Raw genomic sequence first — 26,583 nt, 5'->3', positions numbered from 1 at the left:
GTACTGCTCGTGTTTTCTTATATTGATGAAGAATTTGGGGATTGTTTTATTGTTGATGCTGATGGGAATTTCTTTTTAAAACAAGTCAGTTTTATACAAGAAGTTAAAAAATTAACACCAAAGGAAATAATTTTACACTGTGCAATAGTATTGCTACCTCATTCTTTTTGATTTTAGATATATATATATATATATATATATATATATAGCATATTGGAACTGCACTGTACTGCTTCCTTTCAAAAGAAAAGTTTAAGTTAGTGGGAACAATTAGCTATGTGTTTACATAAAGTTAACTATGTTTGCATCAAATAAAATGTTTATTAATGAAAGGTATTATACAAGAAACATCAAAGAGAAATTCATCATACAGAAATGTACACTATATGTGACAGATGGAAAAGTGCATGCAGAGTTGTCTCATTTTAAAAAAATTAATTCTGAAACAATAGTACTAAAGTTACTGGGTTTTGATTCCTATGATCTCGGATGAGTGAAAAGTTCTCCTTGAATTTACAAAAATCCATTTAACAGATATGACTAGTACACATTAGCAAGCAAGTGGAATGAATGCACTCAGATTTTATTTTACAAGTACTTGTGCTTGACAAATGTGATTTTTTTTTTAAAAAAAGAAAAGGTTTCTTCGAATATGGGCTGGGTAGATTGCTGCCAGGTTGCTCTGGTTTTACACATAGGTTCTCTAAATTTGTTTTTGATACCACACAATTTGTTGAAGCCTTCAGTTCTGTTAATTAGACACCATAAAATAACGTATGTTTTGTTAACATTCAGGAAATGACATCGAGTCTTTTGTTTTTATTTTTGGCTCAATAGATTTTTAAATGTATGATTATCATAACCTAATATTGTCTTTGTCTTCACTGCAGTGGATTTCCGATCAAACTTTTCCCCTTCTTTTAATACTTTAGGGAATTTTCAAACGTCGGGATGTTTGGCTGTAATGCCCCATGATTTGTTCTCCCTGAAAGAAATCATAGTGACAATTTATTAAACTACAGAGCAACCTGGCTTTTCGGGGTCTGCAATTCTATTTTGTGCTCAATATACCTAGCATTAAATCTTGATTCATTTCATCATACTATTTAGGTTATATTTGTCATGCAATTACTTTAGCTCCTAGTTTTCTGGCTCTTTTAGAGGGCTAAGACAGGGTTTCAGTATCAAATCAGTGGGGCATTACTTTGCATGTTCAAAAAAGGAGGTTAAAAGGCTAAAATCTAAATTGTACCAGCAGTAGCATATACATTGAATATGAAGAAATTGAAAACCTAAGAAGGAACTGTACTTTAAAATATTTAAAAGGCTGTGTTTCTGTGTTTAATACCAATTGTTCATAGGTACTGTAAAAGCAAAGAGACAGACGGGTACATGTAGACCTTAAATTTTAAAAAAAGAAACAAAACAAAAAACCCCAACCAAAGAAAACCCCAACAAAAACTGATGGGAAATAAAACTCCTTAGATTCAAAATGGTTTATTCACACAAATTTAATAGGATATATCACAATTGTTTGGTCCATAAATATTTAGGGGAAATAGTTTCTATACAATGCATTTATCAATAAACAAAGAAACATGGACAATTTTGCTAGACCACTTACTGTACTATAAACACGAAGCTCAATATATAAGATTATTGGATTTATCAACTATATCTGAAAGAGTGCACAACTGCTTTCTATGACATGTTTGTCCCCTCTAACAGGATACACCATAAAAAGAGTTTCAGAAATAAGAGGTAAAACAGTACAAAACTAGTGAGGTGTCAAAAGGGCTTAAAACAGTTAATTTAACAAACAACACATATATCCTGATTTTTCACAAACTTACTCCCAAGGTATATCATAAGGCACATAGTAGAACTGAGTTTTAATTAGTCTACTTAATAAAGTAGATCTCTAGTACCATATATTGTTCTGTCAAAGAACAAAATTTATAAGTATCAATATTTTTACCTGTAAAAGTGTATTAATAAAGATCTCAGCCTTACCAAGGTCTTTTGGTCTGGTTAGTGGTAAATGCCCATAAGGTAATAGAAATAGGAAAAGTCAAGATTCAATATCCGTAGAAGATGATAACCATACTTGCTAAATATATAATGGCAAACACACCTTTCTTCTATTACAGTGTTAACATCTCTTCCGTCATCTTTTTTAAAAATAAGCTACTTTTCTGTGCTAATTTTCTAAAAACCCTGAGCAAAAATTACAATAATGCACTTTAATGTGGGCAGTGAACTGTCAATATGTAACCACACATTTATACAGCCAAAAAGGACACCTTTAAAATATATTAAATAGCCACTTTGACCACCAAAAAGAGATTTGATGGTGTCTAAAAAGTGGGGTATATGTGCAAAGTTATTCTTAACAATCCACTAAAAGCAAGACATAGATCTTGACTGGTTTTTGTTCGGTTTTTTTTCTGAGACTCTCCACAATCTAATTGGTGTTCAACTACAATAAAAGGATACAAATGAACATTCACCACTGCCCAGACCATTCAGACTTTTAGCTTAAATAAAACTAAAAAAAGAAAGATCACTATTGTAAACTAAGAAATGTATTCAGATCAGCATCCACAAGGCTTCTGAGTTTATCGGCTTTGAAGTTATTCACTGCCAATTCCTGGTTTTGTGTGATTTTTGCCAACATTTTTTTCTTTTATACAAAGTTTAAAAAGTTAAAGTATATGTTAGAGATATTAATTAACTAAAGATTTTAAGTTCCTGTGTTAAACAAAGTGTCTGATACAATCTCAGGAAACATCTAAAGAAAATTCAAAATAGTAATGAATAAATTGTACTGAATTTTTTTTTCCTTAAACATCTTAATAAATTATATTTTGCTTATTTCCATTTCCCTGAAAAAAAAAAAAAGGTAGGATTTGTCAAAAGTTCATTTGAATAGTACACATGCATACACCTTTTTGAAAATTATTTTTGTGCTCCCTAAAGTAACTGGGCAACCTCTTGTTTGTTTTGGAGGTACGGCATCGAAGCCACATCGCCAACTGCAATTTTTATCTTTTTTAATTCCAAAATTTCAGAGCTGCTTGACAGACAAAAATTAAAACCCCTCCCTAGGCAGCATTTCAGATCTGTAGGACTCTCCACTTGCATTGTTACTCTGCTATTGTTACTTTAATGACATTCCTATAGGAGTGAGTTCACTCTGGAGGGTTTTTTCCAGATCTTGCCTCCTTAATGTGGGGCACAAATTTGGAGACCAACGGCCTGGTCCTGCCATCCTCACCCACACGTGCTCTCATCTCTGGGTCTCTCTCCAAGTCCTCCATCAGGAATGGCTTTCAGTGGTGGCCAAGGACATCCCAGCTGGGTGCAGAACTGGCAGAGGAGAATTTAGCTATCCCAGTGAGACTCCCCAGTGCTCAGGGAGGAGCAGCTTGTGACTACTGCATTAGTAAAGAGCACTGGTACTTCCAGTCTGACTGTTTCCATGATTACTCTAATTCACTTTGTATTTATTTTCCAACATTTAAAAATAAATAGTACAAAACTTTTGGATGCATTATGAAAATAAAATTGAATTTGGGGTTCTTAAATGCTGTAAGTGAACATACAATCCTGAAGCAGCATTCTTTTGGCTATAATTAAAATGTTTTTTATCTGGTTATCAGGGAGGAATAGAATCTTCTTTTTTTGGGGGGAAACAATCAATTTTTTTCAAGGTTCTGGAAATAAGTAACATACAATTTTAAGAGGCACTTATTAGAATGATTCATCACCTTGTCTTCAGTCATTTGATAAATTTAAAGAATTTGAGTACAATTTACCAACAATAAATGTTCATATATTATAGCAACATATTACTTCAAACTCATTTGCCAGGTGGCTGCAGATGCTACACATCAAGCTGTTTATTTTCCCAAATATTTTGTGGGTTTGTTTGTTTGTTTTTTTAAAAGGCTTGAAAATAATAATAATTATAATAATAATAATTATAATAATAATAATAATTATAATGAAGAGTAAGAATTTAAAAAAAAAAAAGGAACTGTTAGAAAAGGTTCGTTAAGGTAGTTTGTGAGGGGCTCCCGGATTCGTGGCTGTCCAAGTTAGAGGTCACTGATGTCACTACAGTGATAGTGGGATTGGTCAGGTCTGTTAAAGTGGTCGCAGTGCCGGGTGGAGTGAGTGCGCCGCTGTCTGCTGAGGGCGGTGCCGGGAGCGAGGTGCCATCAGCTTTATCGACACCCCCATTCTCCTGCCGCAAAAGGTTCCTTCTGAATTTGGCTCTTGCGTTTTGAAACCAAACCTGCAAACCAATCCCAATGGATTTCTTTACCGATGCTTGTTTTGCTTTGTTTATTTTTGTCTTTGTTCTCGCTTTTTAAATTCATTTTTGATGTTTGATTTTGTGTGGCACATCACCTAAGTCATTCTATAGCTTTTCTTGCTACTGGTGGTACTGACTCTCTGTGTACAGGCCCAGTGCTACAGGTGCTTACAGCCCTCAGAGAGCAGCCTCGAGAAAAATCTGCTTGCTCACTTACCCAAAGAGAGCAACTCTCTTGATGGCCACATAGTGTTTCTTGAGTTGGGTAGCTTTGAGGTCAGGACACACAAAGACTGAAGCAAAGAGTGAGTGAGCAGATTTTTGCCAAGGCTGAAAGCTTGCCTTGATTATTTGAAAAGGCTGGAGAGGAAGGAGGGGTAATTACACCGTCCCTGTCTTACAGATTGTTGATATGGGTCATCTAGTCTTTCTGTTCTGTAAGGTTCACTGGCAGTGTTTGAGGTGACATGTAATACGGACGGGAATTGCCGCTAATAGATTCTCCTTCTACCTCACTCACTGCCCTTCTTTGGCACTCTGCATGTAATACACACCTCGTTTAAACTTCACTGAGCTATCACAGACCATATAGGGATTTTTAACATAATTTCCTAGGCTGTCCTTCACAGGGACTTTTGACTATGCAGGCCCTTAAGGAAAGCAGTCATCTAACAAGCATTGGGAGGGGGAGCCAGCTGGTCCTGGAGGATCATATTGGTCAAAGTTTACTTCAAACACATCAGGGATCTGCTTACTGAGGGGCCACATTAACTCCTTCAGAGGAGCCCAAAGGCTTCACCCATAAAATGAGTAGATTTGCCACCTCTATCCTTAGTGCAGTCACCACAGAAGAGACCACGCACCCCGGGAGTTCTACTGGGTGGGTGGACTCTGAAGACATTCTCTTCATGGTGAGGATGCAGCTAATCACAAACCACAGTTTGGTGTTTGGCTGCCTCGGGGCAATAAGGCACACACATTTGGCACTTCTGCCACGTAACACCATACCCCCCTGCACACCCACTAGGGACACACCCAGCAGAAGTATTTCTACATACATTGCTATAGTTACATATAAGGGAAAGGCTATTCACTAGCAGGGGAAAATTCTGTCAAGCCTATCATGTGGCTTCTTACCTGCAGAACTCTCTTGGTCAGGCCTGTTTTCTGGGCAAGCTGCTTGAGGTCCTTGGCATCTGGGTTGTGGTTGATAGCAAAGTAGGACTTCATGGTACGAAGCTGGTGGTGTTTGAAGGAGGTACGCATGCGCTTTGTTTTCTGGGATGGGGGATAAGGCTGCTGGTCTCTGTCCAGGTGATCTGCCTCATTCTCATTACAACCTGTCAAATAAACAAAGTGGAAAAAGGAGTTAGTGCCATGCATCATGTAGGATAAATTAATCAAGGCAAAAATCTTGAGTAACAGGAGGGAAGGCGGGAAGGAAGGCAGGAAGGCAGGAAGGCAGGAAGGCAGGAAGGAAGGAAGGAAGGAAGGAAGGAAGGAAGGAAGGAAGGACTAAGATAGTACAAGGTACAATGTACAGATGTGATAATTGATGAGACCAAAAGTGATCCAGAATATTGTCATTTCCTATACTTATCCTATGTCCCCCAGGCCTGTACCTACTGAGGGAAGACTTTGAAAGTTCTCTCTCCTTTGGTATTTATTTCAAACAAGTCTTTTCCCTGCGGTGATGGTTTTGCTTTGGGCACTCGAGTCATTTGAAATCTCATTCAGATTTTGAAATCTTACTCATTGAAACATTCTTAGCTTGAGAGAAGAGTTAAGGTCAAACCAGCATTTTGAATGTTCCTGAGCTTTTCCCCCAAACCACAAGCACCTATAAAAAGAGATGTACAGCAGGGAAGTTTGTTATGACAGTTCATCAAGAAAGCTGAGTTTCTCGCTGATAAAATGAATGCTTTTGGACTCTGCCTGGGAGTTTATATGAACTGCTTGAAGCCCTTCATCCATAAAACATATCCAGGAAGCAGTTGCATCAAGACTTGATTCAGACCCCCAATCCCAATCAGCAGTAGGTCTTAGTTAGTGCTGGTTTAGGATATTTCTACAAGCAAGCAGCTAGGAGCTCAAAACTTGAAGAGTTTCTCTTTTTTTCCTGATTCAGTATTTTCGAAGTGTCTATGACAGATAAGTTTGTTTCAGATTACACATTTTTGGGTGTGAATTGTACACAAGGGTTGCAGCTCTTTGGAGATGGTGGCATCATTACTTCATATTGGAGAAAGAAATTACAGCATTAGCAAAAAGAAAAGTAAAAAGTGCATCTGTGCTTTTCTTTTCAGCTTAAACAAAAGTGTTAGCAATTTCTAGGATCTCATTTTATAAAGATAGTTCAGTCACACAGAAGAAAATTAATGGTGTCATCATAGCAGGAAATATTAATTAAAGAAGAGCTAATTAAAAATGTTTCAGAATGTCTGCAAATTAGACAGTTTCATTAGTTGCTCATTTTGATTTTTGAACTGCTTTCCAATAGTTACTGGATTATTTGCAAGGCCTAGCTGATCCCCATTCCTAATTTAGAGAAAGAGAGAGAGAAGAGAAAGAGGGAAGGCACACAATACAGAGAGACTGATGTCAGCAGTGCTGAAAACAGAGGCAAAGCAACTTGAAACCACAAGAAAATAAAAAGCTTCTTGAAGGTGTTTTCTCTTTTGAATTATAAGGCAAGTCAACATGAACAGATGCTGGTAAGACAACACTTTGACAGAAAATCAGGTGAATATTTAATTATAGCTAGCTTTCCTCCTAGTCTTGGTAAGAAGTGTATCTGTACTTTCAAACAAAGTAAGATGACACTTCTGAAAAGACCAGGAGTTGAAAGTTGCCTTAAAAACAATTTCAGACCAGATTTGGATTGTATTTACTACTTGTTTTCACAAGCAATCACATTGCCTTCAGTCAAACTGCGTGGGCTGTAACTTATGAGCTGACATAAATCAGAGTACCAGAATTCAATCCTCAGGTTTTACTTCAGAGTTGCAAATCTCTTGTTTGTGTTGTTTTCCTTGGGCCACTCAGGCTTTTAGCATCAACACAAACTTCCTCAGGCTCCTCTGTCTTGCTTACTGCCTTTGTTTCTGTACTCTTTTGTCTTCTTTTTCTTTTTCTTTTTGTAGGTGGTCTACTTTATTTTGGTTTTTATTTTCAAGAGAAAATGAGAAGAGGGCTCCAAGTATCTTCAGACAATCCTGGTTTATACAATGATCATAGCTCACTCTGTTTTATACAGTGTTGTGTGGTTTGGCCACATCCTAGAGCAGAGTCTTAAACTATCTCCTGGAGAACTAAGGGAAAGCACAAAGTCAGGCAAGACACTGCTCATTTCTTTGCTGCAGGATTGGAGGGTTGTTTAATTTCTGCTTTCAAAAGAGCTAGAACAGTTTGATTCTTATTGCCAAGAATTCTTTAAGTGAACTCTTCATAGTTTTTCACACACACACACACACACACACACACACACACACATAATGAAATAAAGTAAATAGCTCTTTGAGGAACAGATGTGTAAAATATTTTCCTAAGGAAATCTTCTTCACCATCTTATTTCCATATCCTCTAAGCTCTAAGTCAACACAGTTTCCCTTAAAATATATATTAATTATATGATATAAGATGTAATATAGAGAAAGCCTTGAGTGTTTTAAGTACTTTTGAATAGTTTCTTCCATTTTTCACATTAATTCCAGACAGCTTGCAAGTATGAGTGATTTCTACCTCATAACATTTTGAGTTATTTATTGTTGTGTTTCCACTTTACAACTGAGGGGCTGTGAAAAAGAAATTAAACTAGCAAACAAAATGCAGAATAGGAAAGCTGTTGTAGATTCTGCAGCAGAGTCTGATTTTCCATTCTGGACCAGGGCTCAGCTGCCTTGTAACATAATGTGCACACAAATCTAAGCCAGGGCCTGCTGGATGGCTGTGAATGCACACATGCTCATGCTCAGCTGGGTGAAACTGTTGGCTCCATCGGAGTTTCGTTTTTAAAGCTCGGGGTCGTTTTCCATAATGGCTTGGCAATGGTATGGACACCGCGGCTGGGACTGTTTGGGAGGGAACTGGGCTCACTGGGGAGGTCACGGCCGCGGTGCCCCCAGCCCCGGAGTGCCCGGGTGAGGAGCTGCGGGCGCGGCTGCGGGCGCGGCGGTGTCCGGCTCGGTGCGCTCGGGGCGGTGTGCGGGGCAGGGCTGTGCCCCTGCCCGTGGCTGTCCCCATCCCCGCAGGGACAGGGCGGCGCACCGCCACACGGCCCGGACACCGCCGGCGGCTGCGGGGCCCGCTGCTCCCTCGGAAGGCGGCAGCCGCGCATCCGACATTGAATTCTGCGGACTGCTTGCCCTTTGTAAATGATTACGTGCAAGAGCAGTTACTGAGTCACAGGGCAGAGAACGAAAAATGTGTGTAGGGAAGTGGCTGCCAATTAGTTAGAGACTTTTTTTTCTCTCAAGAAGCGGCTTCATCTACTGCAACTCATTTCGTAGCTGTTCCAGATTCGCTTTCCTCCTCCTGGATTTGGGCCGCAGTGGGTCAATGGTCTGGAGCCGTTTGCACCGGATGCACGGTTTGGCTGCAAACTTTCTCGAGACCATGTGTCAACCCTGGACATAGCTAGATAATGCTTATAAAAAAGAATAAAATCACGGCCCTAACAGAAGGGATTTCTCAGCCATCTACCCTGAGTCCAAAGCATCAGAGCGTTTGTTGATTTGTTTTGGTTTGTTCTTTTTTCTCTCCATTGCCCGGAGGATTCTGTGAGTTCTGAATGCAATGAGCTGTGTTTTCATAATGGGTGGTGCTTTTTCATCTGATTTGGAGTCAGTGGTACATCTTATATGGCCCGTTGTTGAAAAGAAGGGAAGTTTTAAGACCAGCACACAAAGATTATGTTAGCATTCGCAAATAATGTCTCTCTCGAGTCCTGATCTGAAGTTTAAGGGGAGCTTTATCACATCCACAACTCTTCATTTTACCATAACTTCTGATTCTAATTTTAGCGCTAAATTGTCCCTAGGATTATTTCCCTTTAGAAATCTGAGGAATAGGGTGATGCTGTGTGGACCAGGGATAGAGACCAGAGCGGAGAGCGGGCACACGGGAAATCCACCATTGGAAGCTGGGGCTGAATGAATCCTGGCTGCGCTACAGGTTCCCTTTTCTTTAGCAGCTTTCAGGATTGATTGGAAGCCGCTCCGTAGCCAGGGATTCCAATGTCATCTTCAATTAACAAGGAACAATTAGCGCAGTGATTACCCTGGCTCCAAGGTCTACGCATCAGAGGAGATGAAATCGCCTTGCAGAGCCCCCTGGTTCCCAGCTAAAGGCCGTTTCACGAGCGGCCCCAGAGGAGGTGCCGGGGGAGGGGTGGCGAGGGCAGCGGGGCGGTGGAAGGTTCCTTATGGATCTCAGTGGCAGCGGGTTGAACTTGGTGCAGGAGAGAGAGCTCCGGGCCGAGAGCGGGGCACTGTTACCGACCCGCGACTGTCGGAAGGGAGGCCCTGACCCCTCTCCCGGCTCCCCGGTGGGGCCAGCGGTCCGCAGCCCTGGGCCCGGAGCCCCCGGCTCCATGGGGAAGCACACCTTGCATCACTCCTGCTTCCCACGGCTTTCTTTCCTCCGTTACCGTCCATGGGAAGCTTAAGGTTCCCCAAAACGATTTTGGAGTCGGGAGTTTGCCAATTCGTATTTACCCTTCCTGCTTTCGTCCTTAATCTAATGAAGCTCTGCCTCAACTGCTTGGTCATACCTGAAACTCCTGTACCTCTGGCCACTAGCACTGTTTATACACGATTTGGGTACTCAAGTGACTGGAGTTATAGAGGATATTTAATACAGGGCCACACTTGTTCCTTTCCTACTGTTGAGAGAACAGAAATCATTCTCCTTAATTACATTTGTTAGGGTTTAGTACAGGAAACAACATTTATTCGTTGATCTCTTGTACAGTTTGATCATTTATGTGTCAGTAAAACAGAATTATTCAGCCTGAAGAATTAATCACTATAAATTCAATATATAAATTGAGTTATATGCATACTACATTGGTGTTGTAGGAACCATATACTATAACTTTTATTCTAGTTTTTCTGATTCATTTAGTTACTCCTAATTTGAGGTTTAAGTGGTGAATATTTTTAGCTAATCAAATATGAATAATGATAACTGCATCTCTGAGATTCCAGCAGAGAAAGCTATGTGGTTTTTGTGGTTTTGGGGTTGGTTTGGGTTTTTTGGTTTTGTGGGGTTTTTTTTTTTCTTTTTTTTTTTTCTTTTTTTTTTTTTTTTTTTTTTTTTTTTTTTGTCTTTACCCTGGGAAGTGGCTAAGTTTGGGTGTTTGACATTAATAGGCAAAGACAGCCTTTGAGGAGGGCTGCTGTTAGCTTTCCTGCAAATGCTCCAACCCTCAGAGGGCTGTTTGTTTGATTTTCCAATGGTTAAGCAAGATTTGGCCTGGCTGAGTTATTCACGCTAAGGGGAAGCCCGAGAACGCTCTGTTCGGGGGAGCGGGAGGCAGACTCGGCATGTGTTTCCCACCTGAGTTGTAGCTGACGATGTCCACTCCCAAGGCAGGGCTCTTTCGTTTCCTGGGCCTCCCCTTCTGGACCGTGCCAGTGCCGTTGAAGTAAGGCAGGGCCAGCCCTCCGCTCTTGGCAGCCAGCTCGGTGTAGCTCAGCTGAGGGGGGTATTCTCCTTGCAAAAGGGACTCGAAGTGGGCCCTGCAGTAAACCAGGTTGTCCTTCATGCCAAAGTGATCGCCCGTGGTCAGAGTCTTGTTGCAGGTGGTGCAGGTGAAGCAGCTCAGGTGATAAACCGATTCCCTGGCTCTCATGACCATTTCAGAGGCTGAGATCCCAAGGTGGCAGCGGGCACATCTCTGCACGGAGAACCTTCTGAAGGAAACAGAAAAGTGGGCATCAACTAGAACGGCGAAGGCAGACTTGCCCCGGTGCCTCCCGCCTTCCCTCCCCGCCACGTGAGGGAGCCTGTCCCCGACAGAGTCGCGTCCCCCGGCCCCAGGACGGCCCGTGACACCGGCTGTGGCCCCTGGCCCGTCTGGTGTCGGGACAGCCTCAGGGAACCGGCCCCGAGGTCCCAGGGGAGCGGCTCGCCCTCCCCGCCGAGCTGACCCGTTCTCCCCGGACTTTGGCGAAGGCGCTGCCGCTGCCCGTGCGCACGGGGCCAGGCGGGCCGGAGCGGGGGGAATAGGGCTCCGCTCTCCTGGCGCTCCTGTCAAGACGAGGAGAACCGCGGGGCGCTGGCCAGCGGGACAGCTCTAACACACACGGACCAGCGGGGCCCGCTCCCCGGGCCCGACCGCGGGGCTGGGCGGGGCGGCGGGCTCCGGCCTCGGGAAAACCGGCCAGCTGCGCCCGGAGGGGAATTTCGGTCGGGTCTTTACGGAGGGAAACCGCCGAGCAGCGGGAGAGCCTTCGCCTGTTTGTGCACCGCCACACATGCTCAGTCAGCGCGGGCCCTGACGGCCCGTTCAGTTTGGAAACGTGCGAGACTTTTCTGAGGGAACTAAGGATTAAGGAATCGCTGACTGCGAAAAGCTACCTTTGAAAGCCCGTGTGGAGAAAAGAGCGTTTCTGTTCACAGTGCCTTTTGAGGGGATGTGTTTTGAACCCATGAGGACTGATTGCTGTACCTGTAGTAATCCTCCTTGCAGTAAATACTGCCGTCCTTGGCAAAGCAGGTGAGTTCTGACTCCAAAGCCAGTTTACATTCACAGCACTTAAGACACCTGAGGTGCCATTGTTTGTCAACAGCCAGCAGGTAATATCTGTCTGAGATCTTCCCTCCACAACCAGCACACAAAGCAGGCTTCTCGGGGCTCATGGGGGGCATGTTCTGCAAAACAACCACACCACAAGGGATGAGACAGGGAGAGAAAGGCAGGCAGGCAGGCCGGGCTGGGGACGGGTCCTGCGCAGGGCCCGGGGCTCGTACAAAGGCACGGCTCTCTGGGACCAAACTCCTGGCTCCCGGCGGGAAGTTTAAGGGAGAACCGGGACCATCCCCGCTAGTAAAGTGTTTACCGTGATTCACAGTAAACCTCTCCTTACGATCTCGTGTCATTTCAATACGTGAAAGCAACGGATTAGGCCGCAGTAGGAAAAGCAGAGCCCATTCTTTTCTGAGGTTCTGAACTTAAAGTCTGAGGCTTCCCCGTTTTTTTAGCGTTGTAATCTTAAAGCACTTCACAGGAACAGCGTTTTAAAGTAGAAAAATACCGGTTTGCTGTTCCTAAAGTTTATGGCAGAGGGTTCAGGCTTGTACTCATTCTATGGCAAATTTTCACCCGTATTTAAACGAGCCGCAACCGCGTCTCTAAAGATAGGCCTTTTAAAACAGGAGTAAGAGAAAGCAGACAGGTGGATAGTGTAAAGAGCAGCGAGTATGAACGCTCACCAGCCCGGCCAGGGCCGTGGGCAGAGCGGTGGCACGGGCTGGTTTCAGCTCAAACCAGTATCTTTTTCTCCGTAAACTTCTGCGAGTTCCCATTGATCTGCTCCCCACGAGGAGTGCCGGTCGGGACAAAGGGAGATGGAGGGACGGCGGAGACAAAAGCTCGGCCGTGAAACTTGGGGCAGCCTTTGCTGATAAAGTTACAGGGGAAAAAAATCCCAAACATCTTGTTCTAATGTCTCAACTGTTTTAAAGTGGTAACTCTGATTCGTTTTTCAATCTTTGGAAGTTGTGTTCCTCGCTCCCTTTTCTTTTTAGCAATGCAAAGATGAGTTAAATTTACATTGCAAATCCTCATGTAACAAAGCATGAGTTTATTTAAGAGAGGGGGTAAAGGACCCTCTGTCCCAAAACCTTAAAGCAGTTTTCCAGGCCGTTACTTTGTGTGCAGAGCCTTGTGCGCGATCGGCGGAAGCCCTACAAGTTGGAGAAAGGGAGATCTCGCTTTGCACAAAGCACAGCGTGACACTCGATTTCTCCGCCATCCCTTAGTATATATCCGAAAACTTTTGTCCTTTTGACTAAGTAAAGAGGAGATGTTACTTTCTAAGCAAAGTAGTCGGCCGGCAAAACACTCAGAGAGAGCAGTGCCTCTGTATCAATCACACACTTCAAACCAAAGACAGTTACGAAAAGTAAGTAGTCGCGGTTTGAGGTTTAATTTAGGAGGTGCCAGAAGCGCAGAATAAAAATAAAGCACACCTCGGGAGCTCCAACTGCAGCTCTGCTCGCAGGGGCAGAGCGGCCGCAGGCAGCCGCGGGGGCAAAAGGCTGCTCCGCCGCAAGGGCTGAAACCCCGTCCCTGCTACGGTTTGGAACAGATTCCCCGCTAATCCAGAGAGCACACGCAGCGACATGGATTAGACAAATGTACAACCGAGCCTGGCCAGCACAGCACCCAGCGGTACGGGTGGGTTTACAGGGAGTGTCGGAAGGGATTCCACAAGCAAGGGGTGGCAGGGAAGGGACAGAGGGAAGCAGCATCTTTCTCTTCCCCAAAGTCAGGGTCTGTCCCGATGCGGGTCCATGCTTGCAGGGATTCCCTTGCACAGAGCGCCAGCTCCATTCTTACCGTATCTCGGCCGTTCATCTGTCCCCCTTTGGCCAGGCGGGACTCGGTCTTGGATCGCCTCTCCATCTCTTCCATGATTCCTTGGATGTGGCCTCCGGAGATCCCGTGGAAAAGCATGGCTGGGGGACGGAAAGGACAAGTATTTTCTTCTGCTCTGCACCCCACTATTTCCATATACAGACCCCAGAGTCTTTAGATCATCCAAAATGTTTACACCGAGGCGCACAGCGCAGGGAGGGAGGTTGCAAATAGGAGCTTCTCTTTGCGCAAGCACTGAGGGCTTCCTGAAGATGTGCAGAAAACAAACAAGGGGGAGAAAATGTAATAATAATTAGTTTAAAAAATAAAATAATAAAAGCTAGCTAAAGGATCTGTTACTGTTCTGGAGAGCTGGGGGCTTCTGACTGGAGAGACTTGGACCTGGGGCAGTAGAATCAGTCGGGAAAGGATATAGTTTTGAATACAAAGAAAGCAAAAAGAAGTGCTATTTTCAGCAGTCCCTGGTTGCTTTAAAGTTCCCAGTGCCTGTAGGTTGGATTTGGGACTGCTGCTTTCCGGAGCTCTGTCCAATTTGTTAAGAGACTAAAGCCAGCCCATTTTTGATAATTTAGTAGGAGGAGTTCTCTCCCTTGAGCTGCCACTGATTTTTATTCAGACAACAAAGACCTGTCATACTCCTCTCAACCCCTAGTGATGGGCAAGCAGTGACAAACATTACGGTCGGGGCTGTGGGTGGGGTGGGATTTATTACCTCCCCCAAACACGGAGTCCCGGGAGTTGGCGGCGACGGCGCCTGGCGAGGGGCAGGGTGGCCCGCTCTCCCCCCCGGGGCCCCGCTCCCCCCGGGCCGCGCCGCGGGAACCTCCGTTCGGCGGCCGCTCGGGCTGGCCCCGCCGTGCCTGGCTCCGCCGCGGGAGCGGGAGAAGGGAGAGGAGCGCCGGTGCCGGGCAGCCGAGCCGAGCCGGGCCGGAGCGGCCGCAGCGCTCCCCGCGCCCCGGGCCCGCCGAGGGGCGCTGAGCTTGGGGGGAGCCGCGGAACAGGGGCGGCCCGGGCAGTTCGAGCGCTTCCCGGGGCGCTGCCCGCCCTGCTGCCCCGCGGTGCCCCCGCCCGTATCCGCAGCAGGATGCGGCCTCTCCGCGGGGCCGGTCCCGGCCGGCCGGGGACGCCCTAGCAGGACCCTCTCCCCTCGCCCGCTCCCCGGCCGCGGGCTGCGAGCGATCATTGTGTGCAGGGGACCAGGCGATACATTCCTTCCAGGCTAATCTCTCTGTCTGCTCTCCCTCCCCTCCGTTCCCGGTTTTCCTACTTACTTTTCACACCACTCTTCCTTGCCTTTCCCTGAAACAGCTGCTGGCTGTTTCCTGACACCTCGATCCCTACTGAAGGATCTTCCTGGCGGCAGTCCTGCGCTCCCTGCTCCCTGGGGAACACTCCACACCAAACCCTAGCGCGACTAGTGAAAGAAGTACCCCAGCCCCCACTTCCTTTCCAAAGCATCCCAGAGACATCCTCAGGGGCTCCTCGAGTCACCTCTTCCATGTAACCCAAGATTCAGGCAGCAAGTTTCCTCCCCTCTCTTTCCCATAAGTAGCTAAAATTAATGTTATTTGCAGATTGAATGTTGTTACATTCCTCCGAGTGCCAGAATACAGCTCATAAAACACAATTTCACACAAAGATGAAGTCAATCAAGTGAAATAAGCCGGGATTTTTTTTCTCTGTTGGCACACTAGACCCTGGACAGCAGGGCTGCTATTTACTGTAAGTAATGTAATTAGCCCTTTTGGATGGGAATCAATGTGTTGTATATATGTGTGTGTTTTAATAAGAGAGTAATAGCTATAAAACCAACGAGTCTCAAAAAGGGCTGAGGGAATCTCCCTTGAAAAGGGCAGATCCCTCCAGAAGCCGTAGTCTTCTGCAGAGCACTCCCGGACTGGAAGAAAAAAAGTATCTGTGTGTGTGGGGAAGGAGGAGGAAAAGATAGGCTTTCCTTGGAGAAAACAAGTCAATTAGCACAATAAGACATCAGGAAAAATAAACAAGGTGATTCAATCCGGGATACAGGAGCTATTCGCTCGGGATCCCCAATCCTCCTCCTCCTTCCCGCCGCCGCTCCGCGACGCCCCGGCTGCCCGGGGAGACAGGCGGAGGTGCTTCCCTGTGGCCCCGCCGGGCAAAGGGAGCGCGGCCGCACCCCCGCGGGGCTGCGGGGCCCGGGCCAGCCCTGCTGCGGGGCCGGCGGCTTTGTCGAGCGGCCCGGGAGGAGGGAAGGGAAGGGAAGCGAAGAGAAGGGAAGGGAGGGGCGGCGGCGCTGCGGGCGGGGACGAACCCCTGTGCGGGAGGGTTCGCCCCGCTCGCCCCGCGCCCGGCAGGTACCGCCGGCCTGCGCCCGCCTGGCTCGGGGAATCGCAGCGATGGCTGTCGACAGAGGTCAAAACATCTCCCTTAGAGACGAGTTTGTTTCTAATCGTTGCAATATAGTCTTTGCGCTCCACAAGCACGTTCAGGGTTTGTTCTGGGTGTTTTCCCCTTCGAAGGAAATTTTTCTGTATTCTCCTCCAGTTCTGTTGTCGGGGTAACTCACTCTGCCCCTGTTTCACGTTGCATGTGCTCTCCTGGAAATGGTCTGCATTTCCTGTGGCGTTCGGGTTGCCAAAGACACCGCGGCGTGTGCCAGGCAGGACCCTCGCCGACCCCCGCCCGCCCGGGCCGGCCCCTCAGAGCCCTCTCGGAAGCGCCGCCGCCGTCCCGCTGTGACCGTGTCCCTGCCGGGCTGAGCACTCATCGTGCCCGCCGAGAGCGGGGAGGGGTCTGGGGCAAGCCCCCGGCTGCCGCTGGGCCCAGTCCCATCGGAAGCTAAAGCGGGGATCCTGTGCCCCCCGAGCAGGGTGTGCCCCCGCCTCGGGTGCCTCGGGTGCGGGCACCGCTGCCCTCTCCCCCCACTTATCTCGCGTTTGCTGTCTCGGGTTCACCGAAACGCTCTGCAGGTGCGGCGTCAAAGCATCCAAGGCAGAGACACGGAAAATATTGCTTGCTAAATTCCCGTCTCTACCTTAGCTCGACGGCGCCGTTAGGAGTAATTGGGCAAACTCATAACAAAACTCAGAAATGACTGAGCCTCCTCCGGTTAGACACACTTAATTAATTAGAGGGTCCTTTCTTTCTGCTCCATCAGGTACGGTTAAGGATACGCTACTAGCTACTGCTGCTCCAGTAAAGGAGGCCAGGGGTTTCCAAGGCGTTTTCTGATTAACATCCTAATGCTGGCAGACCACTTCTTACCTAAAGGGACACTAAAAGTTTGTTGCTAGCATCAAACGTGACTTCTCCGTTTCCAAAAGGCCTGTAGGAGATCAAGGTAAATCTATTTCAATGTTCCTGAGATCTCATTCCTCGCTGTGAACTGGAGCTCCTCTGCTCTAAGGCAGGCTGGTAGCGAGAGCTTGCCATTATAGCACGAGGGATTCCGTACAGTTTTGCTGGTTTGCTTGGGGGGTGGGGGAGAGAAGAGCTCACAAAGAACACGACAGGGAACCTAAAATCCAAATCTACGAGCCTGCCCCTCATGAATCCATCGGCATTAGCACTTTTCCTGTGAACGACAGTTTCTCATCGCAGGGCTCTTTTATCTCTTTTTGCCGTAGCATTTGAGAAAGAATTTCTGATGTGCAATATTCAGAATATTTTAGTAACGTGATAGGCGCTCTCGGTCTTTTCCTTTCTGTAAGGCTCTACCCGAACTCCCCGAGCTAACGGGGAGCTGATGGGGAGGACGGGGGATACATCGCTGTGGAGGTTTCCACAGGTACAGCGTTTGCCTGCCCACACCGGGCTGGAGAGCTCCCGGACATCCCTCTGGCCGGCTGCAGCCCTGCCCGCAGCTTCGCGGGCGCTGCTGGAGCCCCTTCCACCTCCGCAATTATCGTGTGCCCTGGGAAGGTTTCAGCGTGCGGTCCCTGCCATCCGCTCCGCCACCGAGCCCGCGCTCTCCCTGGCCACGGGCTACGGGCTAAAGCCCATCGCAGCGTGAACCATCTCGCGTTTAGTTCGGAGGATTTAGGACAAGGTCTATATGCAAATTAATAATTGACCAACAATAATTAGGAGAAGGGGGAGGGTGTTCAGGCGGGGGGTGGGGGTGGGGAGGAGGAGGAGGTGTTCTTTGAGGAGAAGCGGTTTGGATTTCGCCTGCCGCATTTGAGGCCGTGGCGTGTCCGGCTGCAGGCGCGGGGCACTGCCCGGGCCAGCCGCCTCCCGCCCCGCAGGGCACCAGGGCTTCACACCCTCTCCGTCAGCACCTGAACTTTTCAAGACACTTCCAGTTTAATCATTTCCAGAAATTTAAAGCGCGTATTAATAACAGCAACAGGATTACGATCCTGCTGCCTGCAAGTCGGGTGGTTAAAGCCAGGTCTATTTTTAAATCCTAACGCTATTTTCTGCTCTACGAGCTTGTGGTGGAGCGCAGTGCTATTAATGATCAGTCTCATCTGTTTGTAAAGTCCGCGGGCACTGCAACCAATCTAGACACAAAGAAGGGAAATCTGAATAGAATTACATCTCTTGGTTGTGGCACCAAATGTAGCTAATATAGTTTTCAGTATTCAAATAGGTTGCGGTTTATTTTATCTCAATTTTTAAAATTATTTTTTATTTTAAAATACATTATTTAAAATTCCACTTCGGAGTCAGATACAACGTATTTTACCATCACCATCTTTCTCCTCCCTTGAGTCCTCTCGAGTGCTCTGTAAAGCAACTTTCGGATCGCTGCTGCGCTAGGGACGCGTTAAAGCCGGTGCATGGCAGCCAGGCTCGGGCACCAGCCCCTCTCCTCCCCTGCCGGGCTGCGCGGGGCTGGCGCTGCCAGGGACACAAGCGCAGGGTGCCTTTAACCGTAACCGGCATCGGATTAAAACTCCCCAAACCTCCAATGTGCTGTAGCTCCCGGTAATCTGAAAACATGTCAATTAAGACACGTATTCATCTGCTTAGGGAGATGATATTTAAATAAGAAACAACTAGGTGCTTTGCACAGTAATCCCAAACACCTATCTTCCATAGCCAAGCGCTGTGACTGACCACAAACAAGTGATCACACAGCCAGAAGAAAGCAGGAGAGGCAGATTATTGTCTAACATGAAACTGTTCACCGCCCAGGACCTCAGCACTGTCAGCTCCATAGTTGTCTGGTATTAGCTGTAATCGTATTTGCACTCCGCTTGTAATTAAGCCATTGGAAATTATCATATTTTGCTGCTTTTGAAAAGGAATCCCTTACAGACTGGATTACAGACAGGTGAAAGAAGCCATTCCATTAAAAAAGAAAAAAATAAAAGAAGCACAAAAGAAGGGGCATTTTTTTTTAATTGAGCTGAAAGGCTCAGGCTTCCCAAGCTGAGCTATTTTTCTAGATTAAAACATAGATGCATGAAATGTTATCTGCGAATACACCTGGGGAAAGTACCGTTCTGTGTTGTTAAAAAAATCCCAACCAAACAAACAACACAACGACGCCAAAGAAACACCCTGCAAATTACATCCGTGAGGTCCAAATAGCTGCATTGCTAGCAAAGACTCATGCAGGAGCTTACCTTGAGACCTTAGAAGCTTCTTCCAAAATGTACCCTCCTTAATGAGTGATGAGGGATGGGTTTTGAATGGAGAAGAGACGCAATGATCTAGCCAGTAGATGGAGGTTGTTCCTTGCTCCTAGCAGAGGATCCCTATGTTAATTAAAATAAACAAGCTGCTTGGTGGAAAGATTTTTTTTTCCTCCCTTCTCTCCCTCTCTCTTCCCGCCCTCTGCATAGCCTCTGATACAGAACTGACGTGAATTTCTAACCTCTGACCTTTCGCCAATATGCACTAATACCTGCCTTTTATTTACTGTTTGTTTCGAAATATTTCTGAAAACAAAACAAATAAATAAAGAAGAAGCCTGAATGAAAGCAAAAAAATAAATCCCACCTCTCGATTTTGGCTGGTTTGCTGGATTTTCTTGATTAGCTGTCTCAGCTCCTCAGTAATCAGGTGAGGTGTTAATGGGGAGCTGGTTGTAAATAAAACTAATAAAGCAAAGAACATATTAGGAAATTAAAAAAAGGCGAGGACCGAGAGCCTGTTAAAAATATTGTAGCGAGCTGAGCGCTTCCCCATCACGTCGTTTTTTTCGTTCTGTGCTTATTCACAGCTGAGCAGCAAACCCCGGGTTATTGCCATCTCTCCACATTTTTTTTTCAAATCGCATTGAACCAACCATGGACTGCATCAACCCTTCCCACTTTCATAAAAAGCCTCTCAAATGGAGTCGCTAAACAGCAAACTTCAGCCTGATCTGATGTGATATGATATACGGATTCATGGAGCAACCTCGCTTTGCCAAACCCGATGAAACTGTGAGTTGTCATGCAATACTACGCAGTCAAACCTGGGATAATTGTAAAAGTGAACCCAATTTAACCCATTAGAATAAAATCAGATGCCAAGATGAATCGGAATCATTGCTTCTTAGGTGACAGTACTGATGACAATTGATCCACCGGCTCAAAACAATAGAAGAATATAGAGTCGGGAGTCATTTCTCGTACTTCCTCCCAGGGGGAAGCGGGGAGCCGGCGGGGAGGCAGGACCCGGCTCCCGGCCGGGCTGCGGCCGCGCCTCCCGCCGGCCCTGGCGGAGCGGCTCTCGCAGGAGGGAGCTCACTGCGAGGACCCTGGGGCCGGGGAGCTGTTTCTGCAGCAGCCACACGAGATGACTTCTCGCTTTGGCTTTGTTTGCCCGTTCCTCTTAACTCCTGCGACAGTTTCTGTCCTTCTCCCCTGAGCCATGTGACCCTCGGGTCTACGTGGCCAGCTTGGTAATCTATCTGGAAAAAAAAAAAAAAAAAAAAAAAAAAAAAAAAAAAAAAAAGGCAAGGGATGCTAATGATCTTCCTTGGAGTTTGCCAGCGGAGCCCCGGCGGCGAGCGGAGGAAGCGGGGCGGGCTCGGCTTCCCGCCGGGGTGCGCACCGGCGGGTGGGGGTCCGGCCGTGCGCTCTGGGCAGAGCGGCGGGTCCCGGTCTGCTCCGGCTCTGCCGGCGGGCCGGTAGCTCGGCAGCAGCCGGGGAGCAGCACGGTGGCACCGGGAGCATCTCTCCCCGCCCCGGCTCCGTCCCGGCCGGCGGGGGGAGGCCCCGCGCCCGCCCTCCCGCGGGCAGGGCTGGGGAGCGTGGGGAGCGTGGGCAGCCCGGGCGCCGCGGCGGGTCATGCCCGTGGTCCCCGTGAGCGCGGGCGGGCAGCAAAGGGCGCATCCCACGCAACAGCAGCGGCTCACCTGGAGAAACCGGCCAGGGACGTGGGTCAGGGGCGTGTGTGTGTGTTTGTGTGGGTACTTCTGGTGGAGAACCTAAAAACCTAGTATGTCTCTGCAGGAGGAGTGGATTTAGGGCAGGGACCATGAGCTTTCATCACGCAGGTCTTGCTGTGCCAGCTCCGGGGCCACTGCAAACCCGTCTTGCTCCCGTGGTTCGGATGGCGAGAGCTTTTAGAATAAGGTTTCGTTAAATCCGCTGGCGACCAGGAAGTTTAAAGACATCCCGAGCAAAAGCGGGAGCAGCTCCGAGGCAGGGGTAGCTGAATCCGTCTGTCTGTGCGTGCCGGGAAGCGGCTGAGCGCGCAGGGATAGAGCGGCCTTCATGGGACTTGCTGTCTTCTTAACCTCCCTGAGAGAGCAGCCGCCATCTGCCCAAGGTACAACAATAAGAATTATTAGTATCATAATCACCACGGTTGTTGTCGCTGCGACTTTGAGGGAGAAGCCCAGCCCGGCTCCGGCTCCGGCCCGCTGGACGCCCCAGCCGCAGACTCTGCCCCATTCCTCCTCTTACTCTCTAAATCGCCTAAAATATATGTATTTTTCCCCCAATTACCAGCGCTCTGATGGGAGCAGGAGGCAGAGGAATATGCAAGGCTCATAATAAGCCACCTGCTGCGTCGTGCCTAACTAATGTAATGTTTTATTTCATGACTGCTGCCGCGGCAGCAGCACCGGCCCGTGCGTTACCAATTCCTCACGCAGCACGGACAGCCGGGACAGGACCCGGCACGCTGCGGGGCCGGCGCTCGCTCAGCGACCCGCACCGATGCTCGGATGCTGCGCACGGAACGCGGAGCCACGGGCGGTACCGCGGCGCGGGCCCGGGTCCCGCCCGCTGCTGCGGGGCGCGCAGCCCGCTCGGTCCCTCCAGAGCGGTCTCTCCCCGCAATGACCGACCCCCCTCTCCACCTATTTGCATGCCCACGCGAATCTATATAAACAGCAGTAATAGCCTCATACATTACATCAGTATTTGTTAGCACAACCATTCCGAGTCATTTCAGATATTTGGACTCGGTCTGTTCAGTGTAGCTTCAACCTATTGACTTGCCAGACGAGATGTTCATGTGGACCCAGTTGCTAAAACCATGAAAACAGACTTTAGCTCTAAACTGTGCTACTCTCCCATCTGACGGATGTTAACACACAAATGAAATCCATTTCGATGTTTTTTGTTACCAGAAGGCTGCGCTGACGTTCAAATGATCTAAATCTTAGCATCTGGAAGCCTGTACAAGCATTTTTACTTTTTTTTTTTAATAGGTTTCAAGACATTTCGTTCAACCCAAGCTGAGGAGGGATCAAAATGGGACACCAGGAAACTGGCAATAGCTTCCCATCTAAATGAAACTGTTTCATTTGAAAGCACCAAAAAGAAAGAAAAACAAAAAAAAACAAAAAAAAACCAAAACAACAACAACAAAAAAAAAACCCAAACCAAAACAAAAAAACCCCCTCCTATTTCCATTTACTTCATTCCCTCTGGGTAACCCAAATCCCTCCCAGCCAAGGTCCATCATGGAGCTGCTGCGAGGCACCGGGATGTCCCGAAGGCCACCAGGGCCTGCCAGTCACCCCGCTGGCAGAGGGCTCTGCGGGGACAGCGGACCAGCCTCATCTCAGGAATACTTTTTGGGCTGGGGATTCATTTAGTGTTTTCTAGGCGCAGCAATTCATCGACACTATGATAGAACATGTTGTGTGAGTGCCATTCAGCCTTAATGAAGATCTGTGGGAGAAGTCGTGCGAGACAATAAATACAGCGGTCCGGATGTCGGTGACTTTAGCAGGAAATAAAGGAGGGCTCCGTGTTAATGAAACAAAGATGTGGGAGCTCCTGGCAAGGGCCTCGAATGTACAGGAGTGCTCAGTACCTCCTGGGTGCTCATGAATATCTGCGGTGTGCTTTACACTTCGTATTATGTTTGCAAACCGAATTCTTTTGTCTTTCTAAGGTTTTACGAACTTGGATGCCAAACAGACCGATGTTCAATCAAATACAAAGAATTTAAATTATTCAGGAACCCAGGCGATTCTGTGGAGCCTTTCTTTCTCCCATCCCCCACCTCAGTGCCGGGGATTTAATCCTGTAGCAAGTGTGTCAGGGAGCCGCTTCGGCCCTGCCCCAGGGCGGCGGGATCATCCCCCGGGGCCGCAGGGCGCGGAGACCCGCGGCGGACCCGCGCAGCCCGGCCCGGCCCGGCGGCGGCTTCCCCGCCTCCCCTCGGGAGGGCTCCGCGGCCGGACCCGCTCTGGTGCCTGGGCATGGCCGAGCTCGCTGTGCAGAGGCGTCGGAGCATCCTCCGGAGCAGCCGAAGGGGATGGGCTTATCCCAAAGGGCGGATTTTCCCGGTACGCGGCGGGAGCGCTCCGCCAGCCCGGGCATCCGCCTGTGCCGGTGAGGAGCGACAGCCGGCCCCGGCCGTGCTCACAGCACACACAGAGCACACAGAGCACACAGAGCACACAGAGCACACAGAGCACACAGCACAGAGCACAGAAACACACACAGAGCACACAGAACACACAGCACAGAAACACACACCCACACAGAGCACACAGAACACACAGCACAGCACACAGAACAGAGAGCACACAGAACACAGCAACACACACCACAGAGAACGCAGAGCACAGAAACACACATCACAGCACACAGAGCACTCACAGAGCACACAGAGCACACAGCAATACACAGCAAACACCACACTCCACAGCACACAGCAACACAGCGCACAACACCCAGCACAACACACAATGTTGTCTGTCCCGGCTGCCCTCACCTCTCAACTGTTCACACTCCTGGGTATCAACGATTTTTGGCCATCATGTTGCTTACAAAAGTAATGTTAGATACACCTGTGGGATTTACAGATGGCATATGCTTCATTTCTTAGTTTCTTTTAAAGGGAAATTAATTGTATTATGGGATTGTAGCCCGTTACTTGTAGCACAAAAGAAAGTGAAAGGGATTCACTGATGCGCTGTTGAAAATACACGTTAGCATATGGTTCAGTTTGTGGTTTATGACAATTAAAACACATTCACTGGGAACCAGGATCAGGTACAGCAAATGCTACTAACCCAGCAGTGGAAGCCACAAAGAGATTATGGGCTTCAGTTTCGCAGCCACTCTCACAGAATGAAGAAAGCTAATAGTCATTTATATTAAAAAAAAAAAAGAAAAGAAAAGAAGAAGAAAAGAAGAAAAAATAGTGGAAACGCTTCTTTTTGGACTCATTTTCACATTAGCTTGCTCATATGGACACTGCAGAAGAAATAAAACAAGTCCTTATTGCATTACTTGGTAATCAGTATGGAAAAGCCCAACCCTGTTTATGGTTAACAAGAATTGTTAATGATATATAAATCATTTGATCTATCGTGCCCTCCAGTCTTAAAGGATAATAATGGCAACCCCAAGCAAATGGTCCTAATTAGTGTCCAAGAAACCACTTCCTAAATGTATCCTTCCAACTCATTCCAGTTTGACTGTCCAGAACAATCTTTTGTTCTTAAATCCCTTTATTTTGTGTGTAACTGCAAAAATGCTCTGCATACCAGTGCTCCAAAAATTGCTCATTTCAGGGTACAGACCAACACTGGGGGCACAAGGAAGGACGAGATGATCCCAGTCTCTTGCTGTTGCCTGTAAATTGGTCCCAACCATTTGAAATTATATTTCCCCGAAGCCTTGCCTCCTGACAAGTCTCCTTAGAGAAGTACCAAAGGGGAATTCATCAAAAAATCGAGTCACTGCTGCCACTCGGTCTGCAACACAAACTTTGAAAAGCCAAACCCAAAACCGGATCCAGGACCAAACCGTGCATATTCGAGCTGCCTGTCACATACTTTCACCCACTCTTTCAACCGTTTCCAAGTGTGATCTGCAGGTTAAATGTACCGTGGTATAGCCATAGATACCACACCTCATGTGGTACCCAGGTGAAGGTTCAGGCACACCCTGGAGGAGGAACAGAGCTTGGCCACTGGGTTATTGTGGCCTCGGTCTTGTGAAAGCAGCACAACTCTCACTGTTTGCTCCCTCAGGAGGCCTCTTTCTCGGATGTACAAAATACAAGCTGCCATTTCTCATTAGCTGGAGTACCAGATCCTGTTGCTTCATGAATATAATCCACTCTTCCACCGAGTCCAGCATCCTCTGCCACTTATCTATCCCATAACTACTCTACTCTATCACAAAACATTGTTCCTCAAGTTTGAAACACAGTGCTGAAAAGCTGAACTACATTGGACACAACGAATCTTGGTCCCTTGTATCTTGTCATCTTGTTGTTGATTTGGCGTGGTGGTGTGGGTTTTTTTCCGGTTCTTTTTTTGGGGGGGGGGGGGATGTGGTTTGTTTTTTGGCGTTTTTTTCGCTTTTTTTTTTTTTTTTTTTTTTTTTTTTTTTTTTTTTTAATGAAAGCTGGAAGGAAACAGGCATTCTGGCACGGGTTCTCTTCCTAAACGTGATGGACTTGCCAAGGGAAATAGAACTTCTATAAAACGACAGTCAATTACATAGTTGCTGTGTAGTGCTCTTAATGCTATTTCCAGGAGATAACGCTAATGGGAAATGCTGCAATATTTTAACCAAGAAAATCTGTTAGCGATCTTCCCTGGACTTAAAACGTCCTTGACTCATTTAAAGTCACGGTAAAACACATAAGATGGGTTGCCAACTCTTACTACCCCAGCATAAATAATTTTACTAAGTCGCGGAGACAACACACAAGCTGATGCCGAGAGGTTTCTTACTCACGTGTCTGCACGCAGAGCCGCAGCAGTCACCCCTCTGCAAGCGGGCAACTTCGGAGAGCACCACAGCCCCAGAAACTGCATCCATTGCGCTCTGCTGGCCAGCCTGAAAGCAAAAGCAACCAACCTCGGCTCTCTGGAGCCTTCAGCTCTTTCAGGTTTCATATTGCAAGCGAGTTTGATTTTGTCCTCTTTTAAGCGCTTAAACGAAACACGCTTGTTTGGTGATTCGTGATTAAATGCGTTTATACAGATATAGTCTGGTATTCACAAAGACTTGGCAAATCGGTGGACGGGGACAGGTTACAGAAGCGATTGCGGCAGCTCTAAGGTAACGTTTGAGTGCAGCCACAGCCTCGCCGTTGCCCCCGTCCCCTGAGGACACCTCGCAGTGCCCCGGCGAGCCCGAGCCGTCGGTGCGGCGGGACGGGGACGGCCCGTGGGCCCGGGGAGCAGCGGGGCTGTGGGGCGGCCACAGCAGCGCTCGTTTCGCCGGGAACCACGGGACATTCCCACCCCTTTAACTTGGGACCTTGTCCCCCCGCTAACACTAGTTCCTCTTCTCTTTCCAAATTT

General features: G+C 47.5%; 1 protein-coding gene across 12 annotated transcripts; it reads right to left on the bottom strand.

Moving 5' to 3' along the window:
- Nucleotides 1-301: 301 nt before the first annotated feature.
- Nucleotides 302-26,149, bottom strand: LHX9 (LIM homeobox 9). 12 transcript variants are annotated; one of them, XM_077182086.1, is made up of 9 exons: nucleotides 26,012-26,149; nucleotides 21,205-21,611; nucleotides 19,860-19,957; nucleotides 19,484-19,601; nucleotides 13,887-14,005; nucleotides 11,994-12,196; nucleotides 10,880-11,235; nucleotides 5,459-5,661; nucleotides 1,494-4,300 (listed from the first exon to the last, which is right to left on the bottom strand). In XM_077182086.1, the coding sequence occupies exons 2-9, from the start codon at nucleotides 21,326-21,328 to the stop codon at nucleotides 4,043-4,045; spliced, it is 1,479 nt and encodes a 492-aa protein (XP_077038201.1). In that variant the 5' UTR covers nucleotides 21,329-21,611; nucleotides 26,012-26,149; the 3' UTR covers nucleotides 1,494-4,042. The 12 variants fall into 12 exon arrangements, with proteins under 12 accessions (XP_077038202.1, XP_054494116.1, XP_077038201.1 ...); XM_077182087.1 differs by lacking the exons at nucleotides 1,494-4,300; nucleotides 21,205-21,611; nucleotides 26,012-26,149 and adding exons at nucleotides 302-985; nucleotides 20,901-21,173; XM_077182084.1 differs by lacking the exons at nucleotides 21,205-21,611; nucleotides 26,012-26,149 and adding an exon at nucleotides 20,901-21,173.
- Between the last annotated feature and the right edge of the window lie 434 nt (nucleotides 26,150-26,583).

The sequence above is a fragment of the Agelaius phoeniceus genome, chromosome 8 (genome assembly GCF_051311805.1).
Source record: "Agelaius phoeniceus isolate bAgePho1 chromosome 8, bAgePho1.hap1, whole genome shotgun sequence".
In the NCBI taxonomy this organism is placed as follows: domain Eukaryota; kingdom Metazoa; phylum Chordata; class Aves; order Passeriformes; family Icteridae; genus Agelaius; species Agelaius phoeniceus.
The sequence above is the reverse complement of the archived record's forward strand: the minus strand, read 5'-3'. Positions and strand labels throughout refer to the sequence as shown.